This window comes from Sceloporus undulatus, chromosome 2, assembly GCF_019175285.1.
Source record: "Sceloporus undulatus isolate JIND9_A2432 ecotype Alabama chromosome 2, SceUnd_v1.1, whole genome shotgun sequence".
Lineage (NCBI taxonomy): Eukaryota > Metazoa > Chordata > Lepidosauria > Squamata > Phrynosomatidae > Sceloporus > Sceloporus undulatus.
In genome coordinates, this window is record NC_056523.1 from 314,834,303 (window position 1) to 314,860,011 (window position 25,709).

A 25,709-nucleotide genomic window follows, 5' to 3' on the forward strand; every position below is an offset into this window, starting at 1 on the left:
GGGCAGTTAGACGTCTCCAACCGGATTCTAGCTGTTCTCAGGGGAAATATCAGGATACAAATAAATAAAATGAATGATATCAATAATAACACTAACAATAAAAATAATAATGAATAATAGATTTCAGACATATAGCCATGTCAGTCTGGAATCAGTATGGAGAGAGATCTTGTAGCTCCTTTGAGACTAAGGTCCAGAACACACTGGCAGGGAATCCTGGGAATAGTACTGTAGCTTTTTTGTGGCACCAGAGCTCTCTGACAGAGAAGGCTAAACGTCTCCCAGAACTACAGTTCCCAGGATTCCCTGGCACTGAGGCCTCAAACTGGATTGTTTCTGCAAGTGTGTTTGGGACCCAACTGAAAGAAAGAAATTGGCAGCAGGAGCTTCCTCAGATGCATTAATAATGATATTAATTAATTAAAATTAATAATAAGGTTTCTTTATAATAATTTCATTACAATAATAATAATTCAAAACAGCAACATAATAACAATAATAACTAATCACAATAATATTTTGTATATTAATAATAATGAATAATAATCCATAAATATTCGTAATCATATTGCATAATAATCAATAATGATGTATTATAATTTATAATTATTCATAATAATTCGTAATAATAATGTTTTTCTTTTAGATTGTAGGCCTGAGGGCAGGAACCGTCCGAATAACTATCTCTCAGCCGCTCTGAGAGCCTTGAGGGGCGGATGAAGAGTCGGGTAGAAATGCCGCAGAGAAATAAGCAAATAACGCATTATAATTCATAATGCTTCATAGTAACAATGCATCATAACTCATAATAACTCATGATTAATAATGATGATGCATTATAGTTCTTAATCATTCATAATACTTCATAATAATATTAATCAATAGTAATAATTGATAACAGTCATCATGGAGGCATCATCCTGGAGTCTGCTTTTGGCCCTCGTCTTTCCTCGAGGGGCCGCTTGGGAACCGGAAGTGTCTGGAGCGGGGCGCTTCGCTCGCCCTCTATTCGCGGCCTTGAAGCCTCCCTTTTCGAGGAGGAGGAGGAGGGGACACAAAATGGCGGCGGGGCTTCCGCGCCTGCGCAGTGGCTCCTTGCGGTGCATGCCGGGCGCCTCCTCTTCCTGCCTTGTCTTTGCCGGCGGTGACTCTGCAGATAGCGCCGTCTTTCCTGGACGCCGAGGCCGCCGCGATGGTCGGGGTGAAGGCGGTGGGCAACGACGCGGACTTCCAGGGCGAGCTGAGCGCCGCCGGGTCCCGGCTGGTGGTGGCCAAGTTCACCATGAGAGGGTGAGTCAGTGAGCGGAGCTGGGGAAGGCAGGAGCACAATCCCTCTCCCTCTCCTTCGCCCACAGACACCCGCCGGGACTGGCCTCCCTCTTGAGAGGAAGCTCAGCCTCGCCTCCTGGCTCCAAAACACACCGCAGGGATGATCATAACCCCCTCATGCCACTGCGAGGGAATCCCGGGGACTGTAGCGTTTGGGAGGCATCCAGCCTCCTCCCTCAGAGAGAGAGAGAGAGAGCTCTGGTGCCACTACAGGTGCGGGACACACTGGAGAAATAACCCGGTTTGAGACCGCTTTAACTGCCCTGGGTTCCCTAGCACTGAGCCAGGGCCGCAGTGTGTTGAAATGCAGGGAAGGCGTCTGGCCATCCTGCCTTTGGTACCACTTTAACTGCCATGGCTCCACGTTTTGGGGTTTCTGGGACTTGTAGTCCTTTGTTGTGGCGCTAGAGCTCTCTGACAGAGAAGGCTAAACTGTCTCGCAAAACTACGTATCCCAGGATTCCCTGGCATAAACCCAGGGCAGTCAAAAGCGGTCCCAAAGTGGGCTCTTTCTGCAGTGTCTTCTGGAGGCCTGTGGGGCGGGAGCTTTACGTTGGATGGACTGAGTCAGTCATTCATTCATTCTTGTTTAGTCTGCTTTTTCTTCTGGTCTAGTGAAAATAATCACATCCCAAACCGTGATCTATTGCTTCCTGCTAAGGCTGCATCCAGACTGCAGAAACAATCCAGTTTGAGGCCGCTTTCACTGCCTTGGCTCAGTGGAGCCCTGGAGGCACAGCCACAAACCACAAGGCGGACGGAGAGCCTGAAACCAGCCAGGGCTCAGGCTCAGTTCAGGCTTGCAGCCTTCCCAGGAGGTCGCTAAAATGAGTACCCAGATTGTTGGGGGCAATGGGCTTACACACTGCAAACCGCTTAGGGGGTGCTTAGAGTGGTATGCAGTGATATATAAATGAAGCCACTACAGCTGTGGAATCCTGGGAATTGTAGTTTTGTTAGACATTTGGCCTTCCCTGTCAGAGAGGTCTAATGGTAGAACAAACTACAATTCCCAGAAATCCTGTAGTGTGGAGCCATGGCAAAGTGGCATCAAACTCAGGGTGACCAGAGGTTTTCTAGGACATATCCTACATGTCAATGTCTGTCAGTCATTCCTTCACTCAGTAATAATTCCTGAACAGCTGAGAGGAAAGCTCCTGATGCTCTTTTTCTCTCTGTCTCTGGGGGGGGGGCCTTCCTCTCCAAATGAGATTCAAGGCACCTTTCTTGCTGTTGTTGTCCTTGTGTGCCTTCAAGTCACTTGGGTAATTAGACTGAGTTAGGAAGTAATGAGGGCTTTTAAAAATAATAATGCCTAGGAGAGTATTTGTTAGCATTTACACTCCAAGGAGTTCAGAGGCGGAGAACATGGTTCTTCTCCACTTTATCATCAGAGCAACCCTGTGAGATAGGTTTTTTGTGCGTGAGAGAGAGAGAAAGTTGCCAGTTTGTTTTTTGTGGTGCCCATTATTATTATCACTCTTACTATATTCATTTTTAACCTGACTTTTTCCCAATAATAGGATGCAAGGTGGCTAGCAACATATTTAAAGCAACGTAGTTTAGCAATACAAATTAAAACAATACAAAAGCACTAATAAGAGTATGAATGTAAGATTTCAAAAACAATTTGTGAAGTTAGCACACTAAACATTAGAAGCATTAAAAGCCCAACCCTAGTTAGTTTGTAAAAGACCGACAGCACAGAAATGTTTGGACCTGCCCTGGGAAGGAGAACAAGGCCCTCTTCCTTGTTCCTGCCTCGCAAGTCTGTGGGGGCGGTGGGACAGAGAGAAGGGCCTCTGCAGACAATTGTAGAGCTCTAATGGGCTTATAAAGAGAGAGACCCTCCTTCAGATAACCTGGACCCAAGCCCTATAGGCCTTTGTAGGTCAAAACTTTTCACTGCACCTGGAAATGCACCAGCAACTAGTGGAGATGTTGCAACAAGGGAGTGGTGTGCTCGCTGTACCAGCCCCAGTTAACAACTTGGCAGCAGCATGGGCTGTCCTTTAAGAAGAAGATAGCTCATGTTGTGATTCTTAGGTATTCCTACGCAATAGTATGTCCCATCGACTTCACTGGTGTTTAATGGCTAGTAAAATGGCACAAGATTATAGTCTGAAACCAGGGTGGAGGAGTTGTATTTTTATTCTTTTGTCTATTTGCCATGGGTTACATTTATATCCTTCCTTTCTTCTGATGAGTTCAAAATGGTGTGCAGTGTTCTCCAACACAGCAATCCTTTGAAGTATGTAAATCAGATTGAGGTCCAAAACATACTGCAGATATAATCCAGTTTGAGACCACGTTTAACTGCCCTGGCTCAATTCTAGGGGATTCTGGAAACTAGTTTTGTGAGACATTTAGCCTTCTCTGTCAGAGAGCTCTGGTGCCACAATCAACTACAATTCCCAGGATTCCCTAGCACTGAGCCAGGGGAGTTGAAGCAGTCTCAAACTGGATTACTTAAGTTTGAGTTTGAGAAGGATGGTCCATTAAGTTGTGGTTTCTGCTTACTTTGCTGCATTATAATCTGGAAACAAGAATACAGCTCAGGAGGAGAATGTTTGAAATAAGTTACAGGCATCAAGCCATTCACCCATGGTCCACTTGTGATCTCCTGACAATCTGTATGATAGATAGATGTGAGCTCTAAAAGTTAGTCTGAGCAGATAGAGAGCAGCTATAACAGGATTAGAGGAAACCCTATTGAATTCTACATGTCGGGACCGATACTGACGTTGGTACAGAATGTTTCCTTTTGGCTTTTGGCCGGTTAAAAGGCCATACTGAGATTGCAGGACTGTCAGATATTTTTGAAAATTTCCATTTGGTATGTGTGTTCCCCACAGACACACACTGAATACTTTTTAACTAGTGTTGAATTAATTCAATGCTAGTATTTACAATATAGTGTAAACTAAGCAAAAGCAGTACCAAGCACTGTTAACTTTTTATTATGATCACAGTTCAATAAACCATGTAAGATAGCTCCTAGACATAGGAGCTCTATGTCAGATGAGTAACGTGTGGCCTCAGGGCCTGAAAAAACAACTTTGGGAAATATGCCAAATATGTTTTTGGCAGTCTCTAGATCCAAGGTAGTTTTCTAGCTTTGCTGGCAATCAGCTTTAAATGCAGATTTTTGAGTACTTTTCATAACTAAACAGCAACACCAAACCATTAACTATGCCATAGTACTATTTGGGCAGAAAGAATGTAGAAGTGGCTAAAATAAGAAACTTGGGAAAGCGATTAGAAACAATAGTATACTTGAGCACCATTTAGCGGATAATCCCTAATATCCACATCAGATTTCCCCACCACAACCTCTACCCTCCTCTGCCAGTCTTTTTGAGAGGGAGCTTGTACATATCTTTTAGTCATAATAGCACCCTGATGGTTATGCTGTCAACTGTTTTAGATGAGTGAGGTCCACTAACAATAGCTTTGCATTTGTATTCCACTTTTTAATATAAAGAACATCCAGGTGTGGCATCTACATTAAGGACCACACATACATTATTCAAACAATTTTAAAATGCAAAAAAATTAAAATAAAATACAATATAAAATGGGTACTTGGTTAATGCTTACTTAAACTTAAAAGACTAATACTAATAAACTTAATGACTGATACAGTTTTGTAAGGAATGAGATCACTGTGATGTCTTTAATTGGAAACTGATTTTGCAGTCTCAGCTTCATGCGTTGATTAGACATCTTACTGAGAAATGATTATACAAGGGCTGTCTTGAAGCAGTGTTAGAAACCCCTCCCCCCTTTTTCTTTAATGAAACAAGAGATTACAGGGATTGTAGAGTCTTGCCATATCTACCAGTCTGTAATTTTGTGACACTTTGAGCTTTCTTGGCTGAATTAGCAATCAAAGGAGATTGGAGGGGAAACCAGAAAAATAGTGAATACTTTATTCAAAGATACAGTACTACTTCATTGTTTAATGGGCAGAGAGGGAAGGAGATGGTCATGGGAATCACCAGCACATAATTTTATTTCCATTATGCTTACTTCCAACCTACATAATAAAATGAATAAAGAGAGTGACTGTAGCTACTAACTGATAACTTTGTTACATTTCCCTCCTGACAGATGTGGCCCATGTTTAAGGATAGCTCCTGCCTTCAACGCTCTGAGCAATAAATACCCCCAAGCAACATTTCTGGAAGTTGATGTGCATCAATGCCAGGTGAGGAGTGTTCATGCATGTATACATAACTATTCAAATTAAAAATTAGGTGATGTAGATGTTTATGTTGAGGCACTTAGTTACTAATATATTTCCAATATGAAATAAATAATATGTGAAAGCCAATTCACTTTAGTGGGTATAAACACAATGGCATGGAAGGACAGAATGTGCATTTGCCACAAAAATCCTAGAGTGGCATTTATCATGGTTGTGTTCTTACAGGTAAAGTATCTGTCTTCTCAGTTTTAAGATTATAGAATGTTAGACTTCAGCCTACTTCCTCAGATGCATTATGGTTTTTTTCAACAAGCCAGCATAATAACATATGACTTAGAGTTGGCCTGTTTCAGCCAAGTCATAGGGTGTGTTTAGATGTCCATGATAACACCTTAGCTGTGTTTTAAATAAGTATACTGCTAATTGTTCCCACGGCTGAACAAATCACAGGCTAAAGTTCCAATTTTTCCATGCATTATTTCCATATTGTGACGTCCAAAAACAGAAAGAGCTGACATGTTGGGGTTTTAGTCTTCCAACAAGTCAGCAAATGAAAGATGTTTTCTAAAGTTTGTATATCTTTCTTGTTGTGGAAGCAAGCCAGTACTTTGGCTCCAGCCAGATTCAGACATTGCAATTAACAAAAAGCTTGTTTGTGTCTCATTTTAGGAGAAAGGTGGAATATAAGTCAAATAAATAAATGGCGGACTTAACATTCATAATTTGTTTGGCAGCTCGTAGTACAGAAAGAAGAGATTGGGTAGTGTGCACAGCTCTTACTGCAGTTTTTACTCATCATGCTAAAATTTAGTAATTAAACTGCAGCTTAACACAATGTCTAAGCTCAACCAGTAGTTCTTCTAGTTCTTCTGTTGCTTCTAATTATTTTAAATAGAGTTTTTCATTGTTAAGCTTCACTTTCACATTTTTTAATATTGTCTATTACTTAGTTTTCCCAAGATTATATTGTGATGATCCAGTAGTAACTCCATCTGCCGGGTAGCTGGATTGTCATGGTCTGTCTGCTCAACTAACTTCTCATTAGTTACAGGTCCATTTTCTGTTCCTACTGGCAGTGGCTACCTGTCCTTTCCTATTTTGAAATAATATATAACCTTTTCTCATCTGTTGAGTATGTACCAACAAATATTTGATATCACCTCCAATTTTCTAATCTATACTACAGTTTAAAGTGTTTGTTTATGCACATGCTTAATACTTCACCACACTTGGTGTGCATTTTAACGGGATTCAAATGAAGAATATATTAAGATTTTAAAGTCATTAGCCTTCTACTCCTTTGGATACCTCCCACACAAACACTTGTATTTTTTGTTCCAGGGTGAACATTTATGAACCAGTTTTGACCAGTTTTGATGTTTATGCTGAGGTTGATAATTCAGGAGTGGTTGCAATTTTTGGTTATGTTTGCTGGTGTGATTTTTTTTAATGATTGTTGATGGTACCACTTAGGTTTCTGCTTTATTCAGACCTTAAGCAAAATTATCAACTGAGGAAACATTGGATAAATTTCTTAACAGTGTATAATTTGAGTACTTAGAGCATTTTCAGTTTGTGCTTCTTGAAACAGCAATTAAATTTCTCCAATAAAAAACTTTAATTTACAGCGGTGCAGGAGACATTTGACTATACATTCTGTGCTATAATACTTATATTGTTAAACTTAAACCATAAAAAGCTGTTGTTTATTTCTTCTTATGAACTAATGGTATCCTGAGTATAAACAGCCTATCCTTACTCTCAGTAGAGTTTAAATGTTTGAAAAGAGCATTTAAAGCAATTTAGTTTCAGAGGGTACAGTGGCTTAAAATCAGTTCTGAAGAAACTTTCAAGATCTTCAGAGCAAATGCTGCAAAAAGGAACATGGCAATACAGCTTTGCTTCTTACTATATGATGCAGTATAAACTGTCCCTAATTGCCCTTGGTCGATAGTATATACTGATTTAAAGATGCTTTTCATCTTTGTTAAATCCAAGATTCTAGATATAAGGAACTTGGCCATATGGGAAAATGTATGGAAGGAAAAGGATATATATTTCTCTTTTGAAGAAGCAAAGCCTGCAACTTCCCAAGAGATTCAGTGGGTTTGCCTTGGAGATAATCTCCTTCTACAATGGATTCATTTCTTATGCTCTAAACCTCTCTCAGATATTGTGATGTGGCAATTCCTAGAGTGAATTGGTTCAGATGTAACAATTTCTGTTAAGCTTTTTAAAAAACCAAGATTTAATAATACCCACATGTATTGTCAGCTAATAGATGGCACACCACAACCTCAAAAGTGTTTCCCTAACTCCTCACTTTACAGGATCACCTCAGGATTTCCATTGTGGGTTTTGTCTAGTTTCTTACTCTGGGTAACAGGAAATTCATGTAGCCAAATCATAACAAGTTCTGAAGTTGACACACAAGGGAAGCTGTGTGGAATGACACTCAGTCTTGGCTTAATAAGTTATGGTTTATTAAGATCAAATCATTTGTTTTAACTGGCCCAGTGGCTCTGTTCAGACACACCAAACCATGGTTTAAGCTTCCAAATAGGCAACAGGGAAAACATGATTTTGAGCAGCTTCTGTGCTTTAGATTCTCAGTACTCACATATCACATGTCCACTCCCATCTTCATGGTGCAACATGCTGTAGGTGTGGAGCAGTGATTATGAGTAAGTAGGTAAGTCAGTTTGGATATTTCATTAAATGGTAGTTCACAAAACTATGCTTCTGAATTGACCCAGGGTACGTCTGCTTCTACGCTTATGGTGAGAAGTCACACTTGTGGCAAAATCCTGTCATTGCTGTATTATGAAAAATTAATAAAATCACTGCATAGACTATTTTTGAAAGAGCTGATGTCTATGTTCTCCAATAAATACGAGGACTATTTGTTCATATAAGAACACACATTTAGGCCAGTGATGTGGGATGGATGATACATTTATTGCTTTGTAAAAACTTTTCTTGCTATATAATAAGTATTGATTTCCGAATGCTAGGGAACAGCTGCAACCAATAATATATCAGCAACTCCAACGTTTCTTTTCTTCCGGAACAAAGTACGAATTGACCAGTATCAAGGCGCTGATGCCGTGGGATTAGAAGATAAAATCAAGCAGCATCTAGAAAATGATCCTGGAAACAATGAGGATACAGATATTCCAAAAGGATATGTATGTATATTTTTTCTAAATTTCATTGGACTGGACTTGCAAAGTGCAGAGATTGGAAAAATTAGATTTGGATTACAACTCCCACAATCTCCCAGCCTGCCTGGGGGAAAAAGTAAATTTTCCACACTCTAGGGAAACTTGTTTTCCAAAGGTGGATCAAAGAGATTGAAACATCAAGGCATATGCAGCAACTTCCTCTATTCTTCTATTCACAGTAGGTCTCCTTGTTCCCCCTGAAAGGCTGCTGGTGAAAGTCAGGTCCAAAACATCCTGTGATGCAGCACGTGAAACTGAAGTAAAAATTGTAGAAGACTTGACACATAATGAAAGTCTTTTCCTGTAAAGTTAAATGCACCTGAGCATGATTTGTGCTCTCAAGCTGTGAGGGAGATGATTAAAAAGTGGCAGGCACAGAGTAAGCTGGTGTTGGACTGGGATCCCCCTTCAGTGTTGGATTAGACTGTGTTTCTTTGTCTTTCCTTCCATGCAATAAAAAAGGAACATTTAAAAAAATTGTTTCTGGTGTATAGTTGGTCCTACATATCTACAGATTCAACCAGCCACGGCTTGAAAATATTTTTTAAAAAAATACAAATTTCAAAAAGAAACTGATTTTGTAATTTGATATTAGTGGCACTATTTTACTAGGCCATTGCATATAATGGGATGAACATCCGCAGATTTTGTTATCTTTGAGGTGTCTTGGAACCAAATTCCAATGGATATTGAGGATCTACTGTAGTTAGAGGACGAGAGCTGTGACTTGATGGTCATCCTACTTCACTTTATTATTGGTATTTTCTTGAGTTGTGGTTTGGGAGCATAGTATTCAAAGACATTGCTGCGTTGGTCTGGAAAATCAGTATACAAAGGGATCTTGTAGCAATAGCACTTAGCATTTTACAGTTCAGTACTGCCTCATAATGAACTAAACATTCTTTAAGCACTTTACAGTGTGTTAGCAATTGCCCCCAACAAGCTGGGTACAGTCGGCCCTTCTTATACACGGATTTTTTATACACGGATTTAAGCATACACGGTTTGAAAATGTTCCAAAAAATATAAATTTACCTTGATGTTCCATTTTTTATTAGGGACACCATTTTGCTATGTCATTATACTTAATGGTACTTGAGCATACACGGATTTTGTTATACACAGGGGATCTTGGAACCAAACCCCAGTGTATAACAAGGATCCACTGTATTCATTTTAGCAACCTACAAAAGGATGGAGGGTTGAGTCAACTTGGGGCTCTGCTGGATCGAACTCACAACCCTGTGGCTACAGTACTGGCATTTAACCACTATGCCACCAGGGCCCATGTACCAGCTTTAAGATTAACTGAAAGAAGAAGCTGGTAGCATGGACTTCTGAGGAAGCAGACCCAAGTCTACCAAAGCTCATGCTACCAGCTTCTTTCTTTCATTTAGTCTCAACGGTGCTAAAGGATTCATTTGCACATTTGTGTGGAGGTTCTCAGAATCTGTCTTTAATACTTAGATTTAAGATACCTGTGCTAGGGGATTATTTTTTAAATTGTTTGCTACCATTAAAAATATAACAGTCAATAGGAAATAAAAATAAACTAGCTATCATACATAGTTTTTGTCATTTATTATCTTATCATGACCATCATAACTTTTGTTTTTAGCTGGATCTATTCTTCAATCATGTTGTGAGCAATATTGAGAGAAAGGTTTATATAAACAAATAGAACAACCTTCCTCCATTTTTGTTTTCTGGTCACGAATTGTTTTTAATAGGGAGAAACACAGTTATTCAGATATTTAATTATGTTTTCCAAAGTTCACACAAAGAACTTTATTTGCATGGTTATTTCAATAAAAGGTTACTATAACCCTGGAGAGCTGGAACACATCTGTCCTCAGACCCAGTGTACCTTTTTTGATGTTGTTGTTACTGTCTGCGTTCAAGTCATTTTGGAATCATAGCGACCCTAAGGCAAACCTAACATGCCATTTTCTTGGAAACATTTGTTCAGAGGAGGTTTGCCACTGCATTCCCCTGAGACTGAGACATGAAACCCAGTGAGTTTCATGGCTGAGCTGTGAATTGAACCCTCCAAAATCGTAATCTAATATTCAAACCACTATGCCACACTGGCTCACCTAAAACACTGTGCATGTACAGTACTGATGAATTGTCAGAGGTAAGCATTTCCAGAAGAGGTAAGGGTAATACACATTCTACTCTAAATTTCTTACCCATCATTAAGAAACCCAGCATCATTGCATCTGCTTTAGGTCCCTCCAATCAACTCTGTATGCAGGAAAATATGGAATTCCCAAATACTTTCTCAGTTTGAATGTGAAAGCTTTCATGGCCAGGATCCATATTTTTCTTTAGGTTTTTCAGGCTGTGTGTCAGCATTCTGGAAGAATTTATTCCTGACATTTCACCTGCAACTGTGGCTGGGATCTTTCTCTGAAAGGTGAAACATCAGGAATAAATTATTCCAGAATGCTGACACAGCCTGAAAAACCCACAGAAAATACTTTCTCAGTTACCCATCCTGAAACTTTGAGAGAAATTTGTTCTCAGTGCTTTTGACTGTTTTCCTTCATTCGGGTTCTTTGCTTAGGGTATTCCTGATTTATCACAAAAGATAAACTTATCTGATCTTGATGCACATATATACATGAGAGCTCAGACAAATCATACACTTGAAGTTACAATTTTCACATTAGTTTCTTAGCAGTACTTGATATAATGCTTCTCCTAAAAAAGGTCAGTGTTTTTCTTCTACCCACCATAGTAACACAACCCCTGATAGTATTTAAAGTTTCAGCAAAGAGCCCATGCTGCTAATGTTTCCACAGCTCAATAGTCTCCACATTTCCATCTCAGCAGTGCTGTGAAGGTTTGTTCTCAGTATTATCAAATGCAATCCATTAGGCTTTGAGGGGAAATGGTATTTGTAGAAACCTAGAATTATGCTAAATGCAAAGACACATCTCTTTTGAGATGTTAAGTACTTTAAATTCACAGCTAAATAGACACAAACCCTGTAATGCATATACAGCCCAATTTACCTTTCCAAACAAATCTTTCTTATGTAAATAATCCCCAAGCATATAGTCCACTTGAATTTGCACCCCTTCAAATTTACAGATTGGCTGTATTGTTGTGTTCTTTCTTAAACTGTGAGTGTAAATAATTATGCTAATGGTTGAATATAATGTGCAGTATAGAAGCCTTGACTTCATAAGAGTTATCCCTTTTAACACATTATTTACTTCTAAAGCTTTTTAAAAATCCCTGAATATTGGAAATGGAGAATTAAAGAATTATGAAAAGACTGTCTTTTTCAATTTGCTGAACTGATCTCTCCTCAGGCTTATATTTGTTTAAACTGTAGTACTACCAATGCATTCAAGAGAATTTAAAATTTAAAATTACAAATTATATTTTTGAGAGACATTAGAGAAAAAAAACAAGTCAGGGAGAAAGGTTTTTTTTAAAAAAAAATCATATTTCTGCCCTTGGTGGAAAAAAACGTTAAAGTCAGGTACAGTCCACCCTCCCCATATGTGGGGGATCCGTTCTGGACCCCCTCCCCCTGCACCGCGTATGGGGAAAAGAGTGTATGCTCAAACCTCATAGGACGTAATGAGGCGTGTGCTTGCAGCAGCGCACAGGTGGGCAGCGCAAGTAGGCGCCCCATTATTTCTGCCGGGGCTTGCCTTCTTCATAAGCTCAAAGCCTCAGAAGGCAAGCCCTCCTTCCTATAAGGAGGGTTGACTGTATATGTAATTTAGGCAGTGGAATTTCCAGATATGTTGGCCTACATTGCCCATGCTGGCTGGTGGTGTTGGGAGTTGTAGTCTAACACATCTGCAAGGCTCCAGATTGAAGAAGGTTGTGTTCTTGAAAGCTGATCCAGTATGTACAAAAATGAGATTTCAAATATAGCCAACATTTACATCTTTCTAAAAGGAGTGTATTTTAGAAGGCTAAAGCTAGATACAATAAATGCTCAAAGTACATGGATTAAACAAGGAGTTACAAGATTTATCATTCTCTATGAGGGGGGAAATAAGCATTGTAGCTTTCATTTTTGCATTGTTACCATTTCTGTATAATGTATTACATGCAAACAACCTATCCTGTCTCTTCTTTCCAGATGGACTTGATGCCATTTGTTAATAAAGCTGGCTGTGAATGCCTTAATGAAAGTGATGAACACGGGTTTGAAAACTGTTTACGTAAAGACTCTACCTATTTGGAATCAGACTGTGATGAACAGGTATTACAGCCTCTAAAGAATATTAATTTTTCTTTTAAAGGACAATAGTATTATTTTGACCACAGTATTACTCTCATTTGTATTTGTTTTTAATTTATAAATTCTGGCATCTAAATTGGCTTTGACTGTCTAGGAAAGAGAATAGCATCTAAAATTAATCCTTGTTCATAAATACCATTTATCAGTGCATTTAAGATTCCTCTTAACAGATGGTTTGTTTTTTTTTTTTTTGCCTCCACAGCTGCTTATTACAGTAGCTTTTAATCAGCCTGTCAAGCTGTATTCTATGAAATTTCAAGGGCCTGATAATGGTAAGTAAAACTTCTTCCTCCTTCAAAGGAAGTAATTGATGGCTGCAGCCACTGACATGCTTTTTATTCCTATGGTGGTTTTTATAATGCAAAGAACACACTGCAAATTTCTCACCTGTGGGCTTCATTCTTGGTGTTCCTCCCTGTTTAAAAGTTGGACTTTACCATCAAATGTCGTTCTGTCACTGCATCATGTTTCAGAGCAAAGCCTAAACAAAGTGTCTGAAAAGGTAAGGTAGATGACGCCAGTTTGCAAAGCAAATCAGCCTTTCCTGTCTGGGACCATTTGATACTTTCAGAATTAGGCATTCTGCATTGTCCTAGGCTGCTGCCACACTGCAGAATAATACAGTTTGACTGCCATGACTCCATCCTATGGGATCCTGGGATTTGTAGTTTGTTGTGCAAACAGAGCTCTTTGACATAGAAAGCTAATATGTCACAAAACTACAAATCCTGTAATTCCCTAGCATTGACTCATGGAAGTTAAATCCGTGTGAGACAGTAGTATTTCTGCAGTGAAATTGTAGTTCTTTAAAGTATTTGGCAATTGAAGCAGAGCAATATTTTCCTAATGGCCGTATTGGTACATCTACACTGCAGAATTAATGCAGTTTGACACTACTTTACCTTTAATAATGCTATGGAATTCAGCCCCCAAAACACATAGAGGACCACATATTCTTCCACCCATGTGCTAAAGTACTGAAGCAATTATAGAAACTAACTAAATTTTCAAAAGGGGAGATTGTTAATGGGTTTATTCGGACTCAGTTCACACTCACCTTAACCTGAATCTAGTCTAGCCTTGTAAGATTGCAAGCTAAGAGAATTTAGTTGGTTACCATAACCACTTCAGTGCTTTAGCACATGGGTGAGGAACATGTGGCCTTCTAGGTCTTTATAGGGTGACTCTTGCCAGCCCTAATTAGTAATGAAGGGATTTGCAATCCAAAAGCATCCTCTTGAGAATTGTACTCACAGTAGATAAAGGGTACCTTATGTAGGAAGGCTGAATTTTAAGCTGAATAATTTGTCTCCTTTTAGTTTATAGAAGTGGGGTACATTGAATCATAGAATAATAGAGTTGGAAGAGACCACAAGGGTCATCCAGTCCAACCCCCTGCCATGCAGGAACTCTCAATCAAAGCATATTCAACAGATGGCCATCCAGCCTCTGTTTAAAGACCTCCAAGGAAGGAGACGCCAGCACACTCCAAGGGAGTGTGTTCCACTGTCGAACAGCCCTTACTGTCAGGATGTTCCTCCTAATGTTGAGGTGGAATCTCTTTTCCTGCAGTTTGCATCCATTGCTCCAGGTCCTAGTCTCTGGAGCAGCAGAAAACAAGCTTGCTCCCTCAATATGACATCCTTTCAAATATTTAAACAGGGCTATCATATAACCTCTTAACCTTCTCTTCTCCAGGCTAAACATATCCAGCTCCCTAGATTGTTCTTCATAGGGCATGGTTTCCAGAACCTTCACCATTTTAGTCACTCTCCTTTGGACATGCTCCAGTTTCTCAACATCCTTTTAAATTGTGCCCAGAACTGGACACAGTGTTCCAGGTGGGGCCTGACCAAAGCAGAATAGAATGGCACTATTACTTCCTTTGATCTAGATACTATACTTCTGTTGATGCAGCCTAAAATCGCATTGGCCTTGTTAGCTGCCACATCGCACTGTTTACTCATGTTCAACTTGTGGTCTACTTGGACTCCCAGATCCCTTTCACATGTAGTCTCGTTCAGCCAGGTGTTGCCCATCCTCTATCTGTGCATTTCATTTTTCCGCCTGAAGTGCAGTACCTTACATTTCTCCATGTTGAAATTCATTTTGTTAGCTTTGGCCCAGCTTTCTAATCTATTAAGGTCATTTTGAATTTTGATCCTGTCCTCTGGGGTATTAGCCACTCCTCCTAATTTGGTGTCATCTGCATATTTGATAGATATGCCCCCAATTCTGTCATCCAAGTCATTGATAAAGATGTTGAATAGCACTGGGCCCAGGACAGAACCCTGTGGGAACCCACTGGTCACTTCTCTCCAGGATGAAAAGGAGCTATTGTTGAGCACCCTTTGGGTTCAGCCGGTCAACCAGTTACAAATCCATGTAATAGTTACCTTGTCTAGTCCACATTTTGCAAGCTTGTTTGCAAGAATGTCATGGGGAACCTTGTAAAAGGCCTTACTGAAATCAAGATATGCTATATCCACAGCATTCCCTTCATCTACCAAGCTGGTCATTTTATCAAAAAAAGAGATCAGATTTGTCTGGCATGACTTGTTTCTCTGAAACCCATGTTGACTTTTTGTGATTCTAGATGTTCATAGACTCTGTTTAATGATCTGCTCTAGAATCTTTCCTGATATTGATGTCAGGAACATTCCACATACAAGCATTAAAATCATGTTTGAGATTCATAACAAGGTTTAATAATATTTTATAACAGGACAAGGTCCCAAATATGTAAAAATGTTTATCAATCTTCCTCGATCGATGGATTTTGAAGAAGCAGAAAGAAGTGAACCCACTCAGGCTCTGGAACTAACACCAGAAGACATTAAAGAAGACAGTATTATCCAGCTTCGTTATGTAAAGTTTCAGAATGTTAACAGTGTAACTGTGAGTATAGTGCCTCACATCCCTTCCTTGTTTATATAACTGAGTAACATATTAGATGGCTACCTAAAAACATGGTGATGTTATGCACAATCTGGAGGCTAAGGAATTTTTAAAAATGTGTTATGAAAGGAGACTCCTTCAGGAAAGGAACTAAAATCTGGAATGAATTTCTTTGGGATATAAAATGGCCAGGATTCTCACTCCTGAAGGACCTTGAGACTCTGAAACCTGCTTCAGTGAGCTGGGAGACCTCCTGACAAAGATTTATGACACATAAAGAGCTACAGCAGGAGAGGAAGGAGAAAACCTCCAAATTTCACTAGCGATTCATGAAATACAACACCCAATTGTACACACTTGGCCACTGTCTCCTAGCTTTTTATCTTTGCCTTTATAAAAGCAAAAATGTGTTAGTTATCAGAAACCTGAAAGGATCACAGCTATTGAGAACATGTCATCTGTGCTTATCAGCCCTTGCAAAAAGAATCAGATTTGAGTCCTGTCATCTGCTCTGTGTGACTTCACCATTTTCTGTTATCAGCCCTAAAAGAACTAGACTATCCAGTATGGCTAGCGTACCTTTGGCTTGACTTTTCCATGAGTTTCAGATAAACTGAATATTTTATGAGCTCTCCCACATTGTAACTCAGCACCGATATTTTCTATTTCAGTTATTTGTTCAGTCCAATCAAGGTGATGAAGAAACAACAAGAATTGCATATTTTACATTTATTGGAACACCAGTCCAAGCAACAAATATGAATGATTTTAAGCGGGTATGTTGAAATCTAACTTTTATATCAAAAGCTGGCTTGCAGGTTTCACAAATTGTAAATGGCAGTGTTCACAGAAGAGCTTTAACTGACTTTCGTATTTTATATCCAGCTATTGATAGCTTTTTGAGTTTTTGAAATGGAAAGTCAGATTTGGCTTGCGTATTTCTTTTGTATATTTTCTTTTAATGAACTGTCAAAGATGAATGGCTGCTTTAAAAAGTTCTTAAAACCAATGTCCTTTTAAGCCAGGGATTTCCAGAATTGGTTGCTTTATCTCCAAAAGTCTGGAGTTACCTAGAGTAGAGTGAGGATAGTTGGGAAAATCATACCTTGTCTTCCTTCCTGTAGTGCTGCACATGAAGCAATATGTGCTTTCTCTATCCCTATCTCTCAGACAAGTTGGAAGAAATATGAACAGGTTTTCTGTATAAAATTCACCTAGTCACTTCCATATATTCTGCTTTGCAGATTCAGTCCTTTTTGCAGGTACAGTGGGCCCTCATTATCCACTGGGGTCTGGTTCCAGGAACCCTGGTGGATACCAAACTCCTTGGATGTTCAAGTCCTATTATATTTAATGGCATAGTAAAATTATGTCCTTTACATAAAAATGGCAAAATCAAGCTTTACTTTTTGGAATAAAAAAACTTTTCAAGCTTTGAATGGTTGAATCTGTGGATGCAGAATCTGTGATTACGGAGGACTGACTGATGTACAAGGAGAGAGCAAGACAAGTGTGAGAAATATTAGCAAGAGGTATATTTGATATTGAAGTTGGTTCACCAATCCCTGGAAGCTCTGCTTAGCCACACTCTAGTTTCTCAGGGGTTTTTGCATATTTTTTTCAGGCTCTCTTTTATTATTTCTTTCTTTCTGTGTTTATATCCCACCTTCCTCCCAGTATAGCGACTCAAGGCAGCTAATAGGAACTCATTCTTTGGAAATATTTTTGAATGGACCTGACACTCTTCTTATGCAGGCTTAGATACCAAAATTACTGACTTGCACAAATACAATGAATAATACTAGTAAGCTGTCTTTTACATAGGTGAGAGGTAAGCCCAGTGTTGTAAAGTAGAGGGACAGCAAACTCGAAAGGAGGCTTGTATTTCTTAAAGGGCAGAAGGGAGTAAAGGAAAACATGCAACCTTTTGGAATTCTTGACTTAAGAAGTGCACTTAAATGTTTAAAATGTGCATGGTGTGTTGATAGAAATATTTGGAAATAAATACATAGAAAACTTGATCATTTGACTTAATGTGATCAAGGCTGACATTGGGTGCTGTGCATTAAAGACTGTAGCCAGCCTCTGTTTGTCCACAAACTGTTTTAAGTGTGTTCACTGAAGGGTTGTTGTTGAGGGAGGGGTGTTTGTTTTGTTTTGTTTGTTTTTTATCTTTAGAAATGTTTATCTGTTCATGGTGGAATCATAGCAAGATTTATGTACTATAGAGAGGAAAAGATACTTGAGGATTGGGAGTTCAGGAAATTGTATGACTGAGCACAGCCATACAATGTGAGACGTTTGAATAGCCAGTGAGGTGGTCAGATACAATGGAAGGCAGGAATCTTGTGCTTTTTATTGTTACACAGAAAGAAGATGTTTTGATAGGTACAGCTTATTTATGCAGATGACAAGGAATACACCTTTTTAAATGACTGTTTCTTTAATCACCTCTTTGCCTCTAATCATCCTAATACAGGTGTTCCCAACCTTTGGGTCCAGTGTTCACTTCTACTGCGTTGTGTGTTGTGACCTCTCTCATAGTATGTCTGCTATTGTAGTGTGTCTAGTCACAAAATGCCAGTTTCCCAGAAGGTAGACTAGTAAAATCAAAAGAAAAGTCTCTTTTTTGAGAACCAAGTACAGGACAGAGCTCCAAAATGGAAAAATCGTTTGAACACCATTTTTACTACTCCAGTGCAAATTCCTCAGAAAGTAAATTCGTGTGCCCTTCCTATCCATCTCCCCCCCCCCCTGCACCCATCTTGAGAGAAGCCTCAGCCTTGCCTCCTTGGTCCAAAACACACTGCAGAAATAATCCGGTTTGAGGCCGCTTTAACTGCCCTGGGGCTCAACGCTAGGAAATTCTGAGGACTGTAGTTTTGTGAGACATTTTGCCTTCTCTGTCAGAGAGCTCTGGTGCCATAATAAACTACAATTCCAAGGATTCCCTAGCACTGAGCCAGGGCAGTTCACACGGTCTCGAACTGGATTATTTCTGGGGTAATTCTGGCATGACCTAGGCCTATCAGAGCAGTAGTGATGTCAGCTTTGAGGATGTATGGCTGATACTATCACAGATGGAGGCAGAATTATCAGAGAGAAAGTAGTCAGAGCTACCTAAATTTGAAGTGAAACTTCAGAGTTAGGAATGCCCTTGGAAATCGAGTCTAGTGGGAGACCTCTGGGGCTAGACAAAGGCTACAGAATACAGTTTGCTCATCCCTACTCTAATAATATGTAACGTGGAATAGAAATACATACATGATCTAGGTAACATCCAAATTTATATAAAAAATAGCTTGGCTTCATGATACAGTGCACCTGCGTCATGTGTGGGCGCGCTATGCGCAGCTGTGACCATACGCGCAAAGCCGCACAGGAGTGCACGGGGCGCAAGGACGGCACGTCTCATTCACATGGGGCATGAGCATGAGCGGAATTTGGCTTACGTGGGGGGGTATGGAAAGGATCCTCCTCGTAAGCCGAGGGCACGCTGTACTTAGGTAGAGGGGGAATATGAGACAACTTAGAAAATTCAAAATCTCCCCTAATCATTATACAGTACCATTAATACTGTGTTCATGTGTGAAGTTTTGACATGTTCAGTGTAACAAATACAGTGCGCCCACGTCATATGCGGGCGTGTTTTACGCGGCTTTCAGCATATGCTGAAAGCTGCACGAGGAGAAGGGGCGACGCGTCCCATAGGGACAAAAAAGGCGCACATGCGCGCCACCACATGCGCAAGCTCCATTCATTTTGCTCGAGCATAGGCGGTATTTGCTTTACGCAGAGGAGTCCGTAAAGGATCCCCCACGTAAAGTAAGGGCACACTGTAGTTATAAATCAAACCTTCATGTCTCCTTCCTCTTCCAGTCTCTGCCCCCACTGCACTCTCTTCAGTGAGTTCTATCCTTGCATAAAACTTCTGCTTGCTCAGGGTAGTTTTCCTTCCTAATCTCTACTGTGATTCTAACTGTATTAATTAGAATGCCAACTATAATCCAAATTATAGTATAACAGGTTTAAAAAATCCTGCCCAAAGAAACAGTTGGTGGGAGAATTGATTTTTTAGACATTAACTGAAAAGTTTTTTGGGAAATTCACCCAGTATCTCTTATTAGGAATACAAGTTGCATCACTTCCAACAGCCATTTTGGCTGATTTTTTTGCAGCGGTTTTGGTTTTTCTAGGATTGGAGGTCATTAGGGGACTGCCATCTTTGCAGCTAATTTAGGGTCAGTTTGGTCAGTTTTCTGGTAAACCTCCCCCAAACTAGTGTGAACTTTTTAAAAAAATGTATAGGGGGAGGCTCAACAGGGGTTTCATGGGCCACATTTGGGGGTCCCAAGGGCTCCATGCAACCCACACTTTGCCCACCCCTCATCTGAAATATTCCTAGTCTGTAGTGCCCACTGAAAACATAACAGAGAAGATTTAAGTAGTAAACTTTTCCAGATAACTTGTCAGGAATGTTATCATTCAGAAGCATCTTCTGACTTAGTTCAGGTCTTCTCAGTTGTTGGCACAAGACATTTGGGAATGGTTTGGCTGCTCCATGCTTCACTGAATCACTGCAGGCTTAAATTCAGAAGCATGAGCAAAAATAAAGAGAGCAATCCTTTCCACCGCCATGTCAGAGTCAAAGTTGAGATAGTCTGAGTGGGTTAATTTGTTTTTTGCATTCTTTGCTAACTGATTTGAAATGGAGGATGGGCTTGTAGCTTCTGTACCTGAATCTTTTACTGCTCCTTTTATGCTGCAGGGTAGCTAGGACTTTTTAAAAATGCATGTGGAATGCAGCTGCTTTTTTGTGTATGGCTTGATACTTCCATTCTTCCCTGTTCATTGGCTAATTTGCTTCATTGTAACACTCTTGTTTTATTATTTTTCAGCATTTCCCTGGCCCAAAGAAATAAAAATCCGGAAGATTTTTGTTCTTAAATGACCTTTGCTTACACCGCCCTTTTCTCCCTGCTTCCTCTCTTCACCTAGCATCTCCTTTCTCCTTACCACATTTTCACTGCTTTTGGTACCATCAATTCTTCTCTGCACCTTCTGGGACAGCTTTCCTGGCTCTCTTGTTTTTCTCATGGACTCATGTTTGTTTAATATACCATGTTAAAGTTCTACTTTTGTACATTCTTCTCTTTTTTTTTTTCCTCTTCATCATATGTATTATTGTGCAGCTGGATGATTCATGATTTACTTAGTATTCAGACCCATGTATCTTCAGATTTTCTAGAGTGAACCCTTAGTATCTGCTGGGGTTTGGTTCCAGGACCCTTGGTTGATATCAAAAATCATGGATACTCAAGTCCGATTTAGTGTACCTGATGGAAAATGGCAAAATCAAGGTTTGCTTTTTGGGTTAAGTAAAAAAAATTAAGCTGTGGATGCTTGAATCCATGGGTAAGGAAACCGCGGATACTGAAGACCGATTGTATTCACGTTTTCACAGTGAAGCATAGAGGTGGAAGAAGACAACTCCTTTTTCAGATGCAACCCTAGCATGGGTGACCTGTGGCTAAATTTTCTGAATAGGGTTTCAAGCATTCATAGTTCTTTGAAACCCTTCAAAGCAGCAGCCTTTTAAACCTTTAACTGTCCTCATATAACCTTTTGTAACTACTAATTTTAGAACATAGTATGAAGCAGCCTTATATGAATCAAATCCTTGGGCCTTACAGCTTGGGCCTTACGGCTCAGTACTGTCAGTACAGCTAAGTGCTGTCAATTCTCACTGGCTTCAGTTCTCTAAGCTGCTCAGTGGAGGAGATCTAGACACTGTACCTGGGACCTTGTATGTGTAAAGTATGTTGTCTGCTCTTTAATGCAATTTCTATTGTACAGTGGCCCTTGGTATCCACTGTGTTTTTGGTTCCAGATACCAAAATCTACAGCTGCTCAAGTCCCATTAGATTCAGTGGCATAGTGAAATGGTGTCCCTTATATAAAATGGTAAAATTAAGCTTTGCTTTTTAGAATGCATATATTTTTGAATATTTTCAAGACATGGATGCTTCAATCCATGGATACAGAAGGCCAACTGTGTATCCTCAAAATGTGGATCCATCTACTAGCAGCCTGTTCATTTATGGAGTTTTTACATTGTGGTGTTTCTTGTGATGTAGAAGCTTGAAGTCATGGAAGTCTTTCACAAGATCATTTGATTATGTAAATATTAAGGGAAGGGACTATCTAAAGTTGTCACTGCTATCACAAAAATGGCTATATGAGTTAAACCCCATCCTTACTAGATATAGTCAAGCAAATCAATAAAAATAATAGAGTAGTATTATAAAGTGCTGTAATAATCATTACTGCCTTTTTGGTGTTATCTTCTTAACCTGAAACATTAATGAACTCAAGCATAATTCACATCCCTTGAGTACTTCCATTTCCTTCTGGCACTTTTCAAATAGAAGTCCAATCTAGAATGTGGTATGTTTGTTGTTCTTACCTTCCTCGTGACTCTATCATAGGTTTATATCTTGGCAAAATATAGCCAGAGTTTGCTTCTCCCTTCTTCTAAGGCTGAAAGAATGTAACTTCCACAGTCACCCAGTGGGTTTCTATTGCTGAATGGGGATTTGGACTCTGGTCTTCTGGAGTCCTGGTCCAACACTCAAATCACTATACCACTTTGGCCCTTTAATGATACATTATCTATTGGGTTCTATCATGCAGCATGATAATATTAAATAATGAAGTTTGGAAAGAGTTGGCAGGGTTATGCTGCACATGCCATAATGCAGGCCAGTTTGGATAGTGTTGTGTATGAGTTACTTCTAAATGTGGTAGAACTACCAGTCACATGTCAGCACTAATTGAAGTTTCTTATAAAAAATGGAAAAATCACTTTGCTTCTTCTGTAAAGTGTACAGGTCATAGCATTAAAAGGTGTACCCATAGAAAAGATATATCTTATTGAAGGGAAATTATGCTGTTGCTTTTATGTCTTTATTAGTCCTAATGATTATGTGTCATTGTAAAGATGGAAATTCCTCTGGCAGTTCTAACAATGCTGACAAACAATGCCAAAATGTTTAATTTTTCAGGTAATACATATGGGCCATTTGAGCATTTCCCCTTCTGAATGGTATCAATTTATTTTTTTTGAGATGGTTGGTCCACTTCTGCTAACATCATAATTGTCTAATTTGTGGATGTAACTACTTAATCCAAACTGGAGCATCTTGTTTTAAACAAAACTGGAGAATAAATATTTTTGTCCTTGCCCAATTTAGCTTTGCCTTTTTGTAACATGCTTCATTAAATCTTAACTTGTTTGAAATTATTTCACTTAGTATTACATGTGGTTCTAATTCTACATTGCCCCGGTTCTTTTGAGAATTGATATCTGCATGCCCACTGTGTATATATATATATATAACAGTTTATCTCCGACAGATCAGGGCTGTATCACACTGTGCAAATAAGCCATTTTGACACCATTTTAACAGCCATAGCTCAATACTGTGGACTTCTGGGAATTGTAGTTGTGGCATGAGAGCTTTCTGACAGAGAAGGCTAAATGGCTCACAGAACGTAGACGTTTAGCCTTCTCTGTCAGAAATCTCTCTTGCCACAACAACAATTCCCAGAAGTCCACAGCATTGAGCAATGGCAATAAAGTGGTGTCAAACTGGATTATTTCTGCCATGTGGATGCAGCCTTGGTTAGACTAGATTTCTGTTTAGATCAGTGATTCTCAAACTTGGATCCTCTGGGTATTTTGAACTTCAACTCCCAACAATTGGGAATTCTGGGAAATGAAGTCCAAAATATTTGGAGAACCAAAGTTTGGGAACTACTGGTTTAGAATGTATGTAAGAGTATGATTTAAAATGGATCCACATGCTGTTGACTGTGAATTCACATAATACCTATAGTAATCAGAAGTTATCAACCTTTATATTAGCGTTGTCAGAAGACTTCAGTATTTTGTGTGAAGTTATGAATATTTTAACTGCCTTATTAAATGCATGGTGTGTTCAAAGAGGCCTGCAAAATTGGTATTACCAGCCCACCTGCCAGTTGCTATTCTCTATCTGCATAAGAGTGAAGATAGATTTGGGATTTCTGTGTTTCCATGTTGAAATAAGGTGTTTCTCATCCTCTGCCTGTTCTGCAAAATCAAGCCACAGTGATCATGTCCATGCATTACATTAAACAGCAGTTTAGCACTACAAAATCAAGCCGCAGTGATCATGTCCATGCATTACATTAAACAGCAGTTAAACATCTCACTTGAGCACTCTCCTTTGGTATGGTTAAGAAAATGCATTGCTGAATTTGCAAACCAAGTTGGCAGCAAGCACTATTTATTACTTCTGTTTGCACACTGACATTCCCCTATTCCCATCTTAATTTTAATTGGGCCAATCACTGTAGACAATGTACACAAACCGTAGTTTACATTATGGGTGTTTTGAGGAAATTGTAGTTGTCTGTTTCAACTTAAACCTCTAAAAACTTCAGAGGGTTGGGGAATGCACTGTGCTGGCACTTTCTTAACATTACACTTCACTCTTCCTACAGTGAGATTCTTTTTGCGTGCCATCCCATAGTAGGACCAAGTGATTGCTTAGCCATGGTGTAGGAGCAAGTATAGGAAGATCCCTAATTATGCCTTTCATTCAACTTACATGTTTAAACTCATATGTGATGATTACATTGCAGTCACATTTTAACAGTACTTTGTCGGCTGCATACTAAATTATCCAATTTGTTCTTCTTTTTCATTGTCAAACAGTTTAGGGTTCACAGTCACATCCCCACCAGTACAAGAAAATAATGCATACTGGAAAAGACATTAGAGTCCAGATAAAAATGTTTTAAGAGTCCCTTTTTTGTACTAAATGCTAATGAACTTTCTCTTCTATTAGGTGGTAGGCAAGAAAGGAGAGAGCCACTGAGTACACGGGAAATACTGGAAGGCCTTATTGCAATCAACATGAGATCTTCAGATTGTCTCCAACTCCTGGGAAATTGCTTGACCGTAGCCAGAGACTGTCAGTCTGTTCCATTTTAATACCATTCATTATAAATAAATCACTGCATTTTGTTAATATGGGATTTCACTAAAATGTTTTCTGTTGTAATCTTGGAACATAAATTTGTAAATAAAATTCATTAATTTTGCCAAGTTGCTTAGTGTAAGATTCACTGTATCACTTTAAAAGTGAAAACGAACATACCCCCTAATTTAACTATGTGTATATAGAGAAGTTTGGCAGAGTCACTGTGTGTCTGTGGAGTTTTTTAAACAGAAATATTAATGGCAGATAGATATCTCTTGAAAGATGAGTTGCTGTTCTGGATTGTTTTAAGCCTCTTCTGTAAATCTCCTTGGCACAGTGCCACATAAAGAATATTTTCAAATCACGCATTGACCAGCACTGTGTCCATATGAGGTTGCTTTCTAAGTCACAGTAAATTTTAACAAAGAGATTTTAATTGGAATAATTACTTTGTTGACTTAAATTGGTTGTTTTTCTAAGTACAATAATCCCAGGAAGAATTTAAATCCTAACCTAATTAGTATTCTGTAATTTTATTTATTTTTTGTTAAATACTGCAGGCATTTTTGTCCTGCCTTGGCAGATTTAGGCATTAATACCAAGCTTAATTCTTCTGCATAAAGAGTTGGACACAATCCACCAGCAATGTTTCCTGCAAAAACCCTTTTGGAATATGGATGGGAGTTAGCTATGTTTAGGGAGAGGGACAGTTCATTTCAGCAAGTGCAATGTGTAGCAAATGAAAC

General features: G+C 39.2%; 1 protein-coding gene across 3 annotated transcripts; it reads left to right on the top strand.

The window, feature by feature from the left end:
* Window positions 1–1,100: 1,100 nt before the first annotated feature.
* On the top strand, window positions 1,101–25,088 carry TXNL1 (thioredoxin like 1). 3 transcript variants are annotated; one of them, XM_042451606.1, is made up of 9 exons: window positions 1,101–1,290; window positions 5,443–5,539; window positions 8,554–8,727; window positions 12,875–12,997; window positions 13,239–13,308; window positions 15,762–15,934; window positions 16,606–16,710; window positions 22,999–23,039; window positions 24,829–25,088. In XM_042451606.1, exons 1-9 carry the CDS (start codon window positions 1,193–1,195, stop codon window positions 24,833–24,835), a joined length of 888 nt encoding a protein of 295 aa, XP_042307540.1. In that variant the 5' UTR covers window positions 1,101–1,192; the 3' UTR covers window positions 24,836–25,088. The 3 variants fall into 3 exon arrangements, with proteins under 3 accessions (XP_042307540.1, XP_042307542.1, XP_042307541.1); XM_042451608.1 differs by lacking the exons at window positions 22,999–23,039; window positions 24,829–25,088 and adding an exon at window positions 20,833–22,992; XM_042451607.1 differs by lacking the exon at window positions 22,999–23,039 and having other exon boundaries at window positions 1,104–1,290.
* The last annotated feature ends 621 nt before the right edge of the window (window positions 25,089–25,709 follow it).

What these genes read in the sequence shown, in the direction of transcription:
- TXNL1 (XM_042451606.1), top strand. Translation starts at nt 1,193, where the DNA reads ATGGTCGGGGTGAAGGCGGTGGGCAACGACGCGGACTTCCAGGGCGAG. An exon ending in AATCAGACTGTGATGAACAG is followed by an intron (nt 12,998 to 13,238) that starts GTATTACAGCCT and finishes TTGCCTCCACAG; the next exon opens with CTGCTTATTACAGTAGCTTT. An exon ending in ATTTCAAGGGCCTGATAATG is followed by an intron (nt 13,309 to 15,761) that starts GTAAGTAAAACT and finishes ATTTTATAACAG; the next exon opens with GACAAGGTCCCAAATATGTA.